The following is an 8,617-nucleotide window of genomic DNA, read 5'->3' on the forward strand; positions in this document are numbered from 1 at the left end:
AAAAATTGATTAAAAATATATTTAACATATTAAATCTTAGAAGTAGAATGTAATCAGCCTTATAATTCATATTATAAAAATTTATTATTACAATTTTAAAATTATATCAAACAAAGTCAATACTCTTAATAAAATTCTGAGTATGTTACAGATTGCCCCCACAGGCTCAGCTGTGGTAAGTGAGTTGGTAGTATTAGCGCTAGGTCGATTCATAGAGCTACCTGATCAATTTATCTTTATAATATATATATGTTTTTGTTTGTTTATCAGTGACTCGTGGTTGATCCTCGCGGTCCTCAGCCTCGCTGTTAGCTGAAGAACCCACCACCTCGCCCCACAAGAGCTAAAGAATGAGCAAGCTCCCGCGTCCTCACGAACCCCACCACCGTCTTCTTTAGAGCTCAAAAGAAGACGCCGCCGCCGCTTACCTTTCAGTCTCCACCTCTCCATCTCCCTCACAGTCACCCACTTCCTTTTGATGGAATCCAAAGTTGCCCGCTTCCTCACTGTGCCTGCTACCTTCCCCTCGTCTGGCTTCGGCATTGCCGCCCTCTTACGCAAATGACCTCAATTTCCTGGTCTGCACATCGTTTATTGCTCCGCCTTTCCCCCCTTTTGGATATTCCTCCCCTCCCTGTGCTTTATTGCGTCTTTTCTTTTCGCAGTGACTATTGCTTTCCTTCGAGCAGCGGGGAGGAGGGAGGGAGAGAGAGGAGTTGGGTGCGATGAATTCCAAGGCGCGGGTGCCATCGCAGGCCGTAAAAGCTTCCCCGAGGCCGAGGCCGAGGCGCGATAAAGTAAGCGAGACCGTCCGCTGTTTTATTGGGTCGCCTTGCTCTTTGCCTCGGAAAGTTGGCTGCTTTATTTCGAACAGGAGCTCAGCTCCCTCTGGTTCTCTCTAGAGATTTGTGAATCTTTTTTTTTTTTCCTGAAACCAAAGATTAAACTTCGATTTTTTTTCTGCCGATGCATACGGATTTGATGCGGATTGTGTTTTCGAGGCACTCTGTTGGTGAATTCTTTAATTTTCTTGAAAGCCATGGTTTCGTTCTCAATGAGAGGTTGTTCTATAGTTTCTTCTACAAATTTGAGGAAAAATGGCTATCCTCGATCAGAATTTGGTTAAATGGATGCATATGTTCTATCTGAAGTGTTATACGAAAAGCCTACTTTCTCGGTTGAATTATTTGCTAATTCTTGCGAATTTTGCTCTGAGAAGGGATTCAGCAAGGAGAAGACTACAATGCAAGCGAATGGATCGACCGTCGTAGAGAATGGACATGGTAAATTCCAATCTAGACGACAGCGGAAGATCGCTCTGGAGCAAGATGTATCACTTCTTTTCTAAGTGCTTGTTAGATAGTTCATGCCATTCTTTACGTTGAATCTGTGTGTGATTTAGTTTCGTTAAATTGATCTTGTTTCTAGGTTGATAAGCTCAAGAAGAAGCTGAGGAATGAAGAGAATATCCACAGAGCTCTGGAGAGGGCTTTCACCAGGCCCCTCGGCGCTCTTCCTCGCCTCCCCCCTTATTTGCCTTCCCATGTAATTATCCTTCACCCCTAACTCTCATGACTTGCTCATTATGATAATTTCTCGATATAAACTGTAATGCAAAGAAGATTTGATTCTTGCTTAAAATTCTTTGCTTTTCTCCTAAGACACTGGAACTTTTGGCTGAAGTGGCCGTCTTGGAGGAAGAGGTGGTTCGTCTTGAAGAACAAGTAATCAATTTTCGGCAAGGTCTCTATCAGGAAGCCATATACATCTCATCTTGCAAGAAAAGCAAGGAATTGGGATCTGATATTTGCTCGCTTTCTCAAAACTCAAAAACCTCAGGGCAACCGACTTCTTATTCAGATTCGACATGTTCAGAAGATCTGATCTTCGCAAAACAGACAGATGCTTCAAATATAGACCAAGATGTGTCTGTGCCCTCCTCAGGTAATCCACTTATCAACACTGAAATTCCACCAAAGAAGTTAAATTCATCTTTGGCCATTGCTGAAAACAAGAATGGAAAAGAGAATCAGATCAGCACAAACTTTAGTAGGAACTGTAAGAAATCTCCTGTTAAGAGAGTGTCACGAGGAAGAATGGGTATGAATGGAAACAAGCACGGTGATGCGAAGGTGATTGTCAAATCCTTCCTTTTTCAAAGTTTATTCATCGCCTTATGTTTCTACTTTAGTTTATGTTCATGTAATTCAAGTCCTTTGTTGCTTCAGCCAAGGTTCAATTCAGTGGCTAGTGAAAGAATTGAAAAGGACTCACTGAACTCTTCAAATGAAGCAAAAAGGAATGAGTATAGAGATCCAAATGAAGTAAAATTCCCCGAAGCAAGTGGCCCGAATAAACTATCTGAAGACATCTTGAAGTGCCTGACAAACATTTTATCACGGGGTAGCTCTCCGGGGAATAAGAAAGAGCTACTAGAGACGATTACAGTATCAGATTCTTGGAGTAATTTAGAAGAAACAGACTGTCTAGATCCATATGGTATATGTGAAGAATTTGGGAAAAGGGACATTGGTCCCTATAAGTATTTCCGGTCAGTTGAAGCAAGCTCAAATTTTTCGAACCTCCTTACGGGTTGTTCATTTCTTAGCTGGAGACTAAAGTGAGCTTTCTGTTTGAAAATTTATTTGTCATTATTTTCCTGTCTGGGACTACTCGGTAATAGTTTCCCATCCTTAAAATGCAGACGTTTGCTGAGGGAGCTTGCATCAGTGGATTTATCAGGTCTCACACATCATCAGAAGATTGCATTTTGGATTAACATTTACAATGCATGCATGATGAATGTAAGATGTCAAAAGAGTCTAGTTTATATTTGAAGCAATTTAAATCATCACGCCTCGTATTCAATAATGCAAACTTCTGGTTTCATTTTTCTTACAATGGAAATTCAAGCAGTCATGAACTTACAAACTCCTGCATGACTTGGATCTATCAAAAAGAGAACCAAGCAACCCCAAATTTTTTATCTTTCTTGTGATCTATTTATGATTTTTTTTTTTTTCATTCAGTTCTTATTTTTCATGTAATTCCAGGCATTTCTGGAGCAAGGCATTCCGATTAGTTCTGAAATGATTGTTGCTCTGATGTTAAAGGTATAATGTTGCCCACTTTTCATATCCCTTTTTCATTATCAAAAGCGACAAGCAATTGAACTATAAGCGCTTTTCTGCAATGAATGATTCTAACATCTTCATATTGTCTCCAGGCTATGATTAATGTGGGTGGTCACTTGGTCAGTGCAATGACAATTGAACATTTCATATTGAGGCTGCCTTATCAGTCAAAACATGTAGGTAGTTTTGTTATTAATTCTGTTGGATTACGATATTCTGTTTACTGAAAGTTACTCCTAAAATGCTTGAAGATTTCATTTAAAGGATCTAAAAGCGATGGCATGGCAATGCGCGGCATCTTTGGCTTGGAATGGCCTGAACCCTTGGTCACATTCGCACTTTCGTGTGGAAGTTGGTCATCTCCTGCCGTAAGTTTACACAAACATATAGTAAGTTTGTATCCCTGAGAATTTTCAGAAACAGACTTCGGTTAAATTATTTAACCTTTTTCAGGTAAGAGTGTATACAGGAGCTCAAATAGAGAAAGAGTTGGAAAAGGCCAAAAGGGATTATTTACAAGCAGCCATTGGTATATCCACACCAAACAAACTTGCAATTCCTAAGCTTCTCGACTGGTATCTACGCGATTTTGCAAAAGATGTCGAGTCATTAATGGATTGGATCTGCCTGCAATTGCCAAATGAGTTGAGGACTGAAGCAGTAAGGTGCCTCGAAGTGGCCAGAAGAAGTACTTTTCCTCAGCCAATTCAAGTTCTTCCATACGAGTTCAGATTCAGATACATCTTTGCCCCATAAATCTTCGTCTCCTCACACAACACTGCCATACGAGTTCAGATTCAGACCACAAAAGCCAAGGTTTGTCCATATAATTACAATAAGAATAGTGAGTTTAGATTTTAATAAGCTTTTGTATTTTGTGATTTTTTGGTGGGTTATTATTTGGGTTTCTCGAATGCACGACCATATTAGCTATGAAGCTGATGTAGAGTTGGTACAATTAACTATGTTCATAAGAAATCAGGAGAGTCAAAAATCTCAGTGTTTGTACCCCCTTTATTTCAAATGCAAAGAAAGTGGCATGTTTTCCAAACATGTAGAGATCTCTTTTGATTTCTTCGACTATTTTAGATGAATTATTGTTCTTTTAGGCTAACTGTATCGAGACAGGTCTTGTGAGGGTTCCCAGACAAGTTCATGCCCTCTGCGATAAGCTGTTGGCCTTCCAAGCCATTCAGTGTCCTTATCTGTTGACTTCCATTAAATGGCCTGCTCAATAATGGCTTTTAGACTCCACTGCAGCTCTTATTTGTTACCTTTGAACAGTGTAACAATGGTTCAAGACAACCTTGGTCAACAGAACTCCAGTCTCCAATCATGCTACAAATGGAGCTTGCTCTAAATCAACCTCGTCTAAGAACGATCCTCCATTACATTCATTCTGAAGGATCTTCTAACACTGATCACTCACTCTATGATTGTTGGCTTGTCTGTTTACTTTGCAAACCAAAGTACCAAACCATGTCTTTATCTTCTGATCCGGCTACAAAATGCTCTTGGCTTGTCTCCTATTCGAAAGCTTGATGCTTCCAACATGTAAGTAGGGCAATAAACGAGCCGAGCTTTATGATGTTCAAGTTTATTTGATAAAGTAATCAAACTAAGCATCTAAAATGAATCAAGCCATTGAAATGATTGTTTAAATTTGACTTGATTTTTTTTATGAGCTTGAGCTTAGTTCGAGCTTGACTTGAGATTGATTCGTTTAGATTATCGAGCTCTCAATTCAAGTTTATTTGATTATTTGAAACTTTTAAATTTAAATTTGTTTGGTTGATTATTGGCTTGATAATACAAACTTATTTGTTCATTTTGAAAATTTCTTTGTTTATTTAACATGTTAATTCACGAACGTTGTTCATGAATCTTAATAAGTTAAATATATATGTATTTAAACTTGTTCATTTAATTTAATGAGTTGGTTGTGTTTGTTCAGTTAATTGACCTGATGTGTATAAAATGAATATAAATAAATTTTTACTAAATCGAATATCAAATTTATTTATGAACATTGGATTCCTATCTGTGAGGCCGAAAGGCTACTAAATCTTTGAACAATTGGACTAGTCTCGCCGGATTCATTCACAGACAGTATAAAAAGGAATGGCTACCTGGAGCTTGAAAAGTGCCTTAACTTTAATAAAGTTCGAAATAATTAATGCTTCAATTGTCAGGACTCTGTTTTAGTATTGACACAGCAGAAGTTTTCCTGTAGTTTATGTGAAGACCTTTTCAGGTGGATGAATCTTTGCAGTGATTCCAGTTAAAGATCTTTTTTATCTTCAATAAAAAGATTCTGCATTTTATTGACTGATGTCGAGTGTCGGCAACTCAATAATTGGAGTATTTATCATACTGCAGATTCAGATAGATTTTTATAGGCTCAGCTCTTACACTATTGTTAAGCAATACTATACCACTCAGAGTTTTGGATCTTGATTGGACATATTTAGATGAGAGTTATTGTTAAGTAATGTTATGTTATAGGGAGTTGATGGTCGATTATAAAGTGAGCATATGAGTAAGAAGATGAGAGTTGTTGAAATGAATATATTTAAGTAGATGTGTGGATGTATATATGAATGAATAGTATTCTAAAGGCGATGCCTAGGTGGTGGACGGTTGACCAACACCTTGCCTTTTGCAGAGGCGACGCCTTTAGGTGGTGCCTGATTAATTTTTTTATTCTATTTTTAATTTTTTTAAGTTTCTTTTTTAAAAAAAGTTCATGGGTTTGAATATTGGAAACAGCCTCTTGTAAAGCATAAGGTAAAGTTACGTACAACGGATCCTTCCCTAGGATCCCGTATGACGAGAGTTTTATGTACCGAGCTGTCTATTTTTTTTCTTTTAAAAAATTAAAAGATTAAAAAAATTAAAAATGGAAGATAATGAAATCTCTATAATCTAAATCTTCTCATGTTTTCTAACACTCCTCACGCTTCTTCATAACCCGCTTCTGCCTGACGCATCTGGACAGTGTCATGCATCCATCTCGTCTCCTCGTCTACTTCGTCGGTAGGTCTTCCGTCATATCCTGGGAGACATCCTCACTTGTAACGTAGACATCATGAGTCTAAGAACTCAGCAAGTATAATCCAAAATGAATAAAATGACATCCAAGTAACAGGAACAACAACTAGTAGACTTAATACGTAACTCAAATATAGTATAGCGAAGAAAAATATGATATGTAAAAGATCGTACATAGCTAATATGGGTGGATATGTCACATATTCAATAACCACTAATAGAGCCAGTCAAACAATCCCATGATCCTAGAGGTACCTCCTAGGAGAACATGCAGTCATATAGCCGAAGCTAACAATAAATTACAGTCTCAGTCATAAATTACAATATCAATCATGTTTGGAAGAGTCCTCTTCGGAACTCATCCTGAGACGTCCATCCCATACTGCTACCACATAGCTCATATCCATCTAATTAGCCATATAAGAAAACATAATCAATTCATATTATTCTTATATGCATAGCACAGTATGTTCATTCTAACAATGTACCTACCTTGAAAGTAGTCAATAGAGGTATTCTTACACAACAGACAGTTCAAATCATATTCAGGAACTTGTAAATATTTGAAATTAATACTAAAACCAACACTTGCTTAACTTCACTTGAAGCATAGGAGTTTCAAACCGAAGTCACAATCATTCTACCTATACAACAAAAATCAAAAAAAAAAAAAAACCCACAAGAAGCAAAACTGCATTAACCTTCATGACCAATCCACGGAGAACACAGTTACTCGAAAGAAACTCAGAAAACACCACAATCTAATTTACTGTCTTGATAGCTATTCCTCATAAAAGAATCCGAACAACACAAGGGACAAAACTCCCATCGAATTGGCACTACCACACATTAGACCCACCCACAAGTCACGACAATCTCAATGCCCGTGGTCAACAACTAAATTCACAAAAACCATAGTTGTGCAAGAACAGAACAGATTCGAATTAAATCCAAAAATCTAAAACTATTAATGGCATAGAGCATCAACTGATTGAATCTGCACCATCCTAATCTGTTCAATACTTCTAAAATGATAGAACAGACAAAAGCATCTTTGATCAAGGCTTGAAACAACTACCACAATTTGTCCTAAATCTTCATGTACCGAAAAGGAAACAAAACAAATCAAGACTCCACTTAATTGTCCAACCCCAGGAAATGATAGGAGGAATAAGAGTAGCTTCAATCAAAACTCATCTACCCAGCGAAGAAATTGACCCCAAAACTTTCAACAATGGGAGAATAGAGAACGATAACATCATCAATCCAAATCCGTAGCCTATCAGTATCACAGAACATGAAACAAAGCAACATCGAATTCAATCAAAAGCCCCAAACCCTTGCGGAAAGCCGATAGAAGCCACCATCCAACAGGAGCATCACGGAGATCACAAATCAAAAGAAAGAACCTCAAGCAGAACCCAAACCGAAACATGAACATCACAGAAACCTCGAGTTGAATCAAGAACATCACGGGATAAAACCGAATCGAGATCCATTCAACCAATCAGACCTCATAGATAAGCACTTCAACATCTCCTAGGTTCCTATCCCTTACCTCACGGATCTCACACTATCATAGGGATATGAACTTACCTCTCCCTTCTTCGTGTCACCTTCGAACGCCATCACGATGTGCCGCCACGCTGATTGTGAACCCCATCCAACCGTGGTGTCCCTTGTGAAGCTCAGCTAAGCAGTGAAATGCTCGGTCGGAACTCTAGATGCGACGAACAGCTCCGTCGGTTCGTGGAAATGGTGAGAGGAGAGGGTTGACGAGATTAGGGCAGTGGAGTGTGGCGAGGATAGCTCTTATACTTAGGTTATATAAGTATTAACATAGGGTGATTAAGGTTGATAACTCCTAATTTAAATAGGGTATCACATGTTTCCCTAAGCTTCATATTTCTATCCCCTTAAATCATGTTATCCAAGTCCATTTAAATTTCTGAAAAATTCTCAAAATTCCTAGAAAATTTCATAATTTATTTTCCTTAATTAGCGCTCATGTGACCTTAGTGAATTTTGTAAATAAATTCTTTGCTTATGCTTGTGAGACCTTACACACACTCTATTCTTTAAACCTTCATCTAGTCGATCGGGAACTCTAAGGAGTGACTGGCCTAACTTACTTAGGGGGAACCAGAGACTTTAAACCTCCATAATAGTCAATCGGGGATCCTAAGGAGTGACCGACCTAGCTTCCTCAGGGGAAATCGGAGACTTTAAACCTCTATAATAGTCGATCAGGGACCCTAAGGAGTGACCGGCCTGACTTCGTTAGGGGGAACCGAAGACTTTAAACCTCCATCTAGTCGATCAGGGACCCTAAGGAGTGACCGGCCTGGCTTCCTTAGGGGGGACCGGAGACTTTAAATCTCCATCTAGTCGATCGGGGACCCTAAGGAGTGATCGACCTGTCTTTCTTAGGG

At 38.7% G+C, this 8,617-nt stretch overlaps 1 protein-coding gene and 1 long non-coding RNA gene across 5 annotated transcripts; one reads left to right on the forward strand and one right to left on the reverse strand.

The window, feature by feature from the left end:
- The first annotated feature begins 304 nt into the window (after window positions 1–304).
- LOC122032526 lies at window positions 305–4,185 on the forward strand. 4 transcript variants are annotated; one of them, XM_042591830.1, is made up of 11 exons: window positions 305–578; window positions 666–797; window positions 1,220–1,330; window positions 1,429–1,545; window positions 1,662–2,132; window positions 2,229–2,620; window positions 2,705–2,804; window positions 3,054–3,113; window positions 3,227–3,310; window positions 3,386–3,502; window positions 3,588–4,185. In XM_042591830.1, the coding sequence occupies exons 2-11, from the start codon at window positions 726–728 to the stop codon at window positions 3,888–3,890; spliced, it is 1,827 nt and encodes a 608-aa protein (XP_042447764.1). In that variant the 5' UTR covers window positions 305–578; window positions 666–725; the 3' UTR covers window positions 3,891–4,185. The 4 variants fall into 4 exon arrangements, with proteins under 4 accessions (XP_042447764.1, XP_042447765.1, XP_042447766.1 ...); XM_042591831.1 differs by lacking the exons at window positions 305–578; window positions 666–797 and adding an exon at window positions 831–891; XM_042591832.1 differs by lacking the exons at window positions 305–578; window positions 666–797 and having other exon boundaries at window positions 914–1,330; window positions 3,399–3,502; window positions 3,588–3,730.
- Window positions 4,186–6,322: 2,137 nt separating this feature from the next.
- LOC122032889 lies at window positions 6,323–8,025 on the reverse strand. The gene is made up of 2 exons (XR_006126243.1): window positions 7,782–8,025; window positions 6,323–6,592 (listed from the first exon to the last, which is right to left on the reverse strand). It is a non-coding gene; the product is annotated as an uncharacterized LOC122032889 (long non-coding RNA).
- Window positions 8,026–8,617: the final 592 nt, after the last annotated feature.

This window comes from Zingiber officinale, chromosome 11A (assembly GCF_018446385.1).
Source record: "Zingiber officinale cultivar Zhangliang chromosome 11A, Zo_v1.1, whole genome shotgun sequence".
Lineage (NCBI taxonomy): Eukaryota > Viridiplantae > Streptophyta > Magnoliopsida > Zingiberales > Zingiberaceae > Zingiber > Zingiber officinale.

Coding starts and splice junctions, on each gene's coding strand:
- LOC122032526 (XM_042591829.1), top strand. CDS start 1,127: ATGGATGCATATGTTCTATCTGAAGTGTTATACGAAAAGCCTACTTTC. Junction 1,331..1,428: donor AGATCGCTCTGGAGCAAGAT/GTATCACTTCTT, acceptor TCTTGTTTCTAG/GTTGATAAGCTCAAGAAGAA. Junction 3,114..3,226: donor TTGTTGCTCTGATGTTAAAG/GTATAATGTTGC, acceptor TATTGTCTCCAG/GCTATGATTAATGTGGGTGG.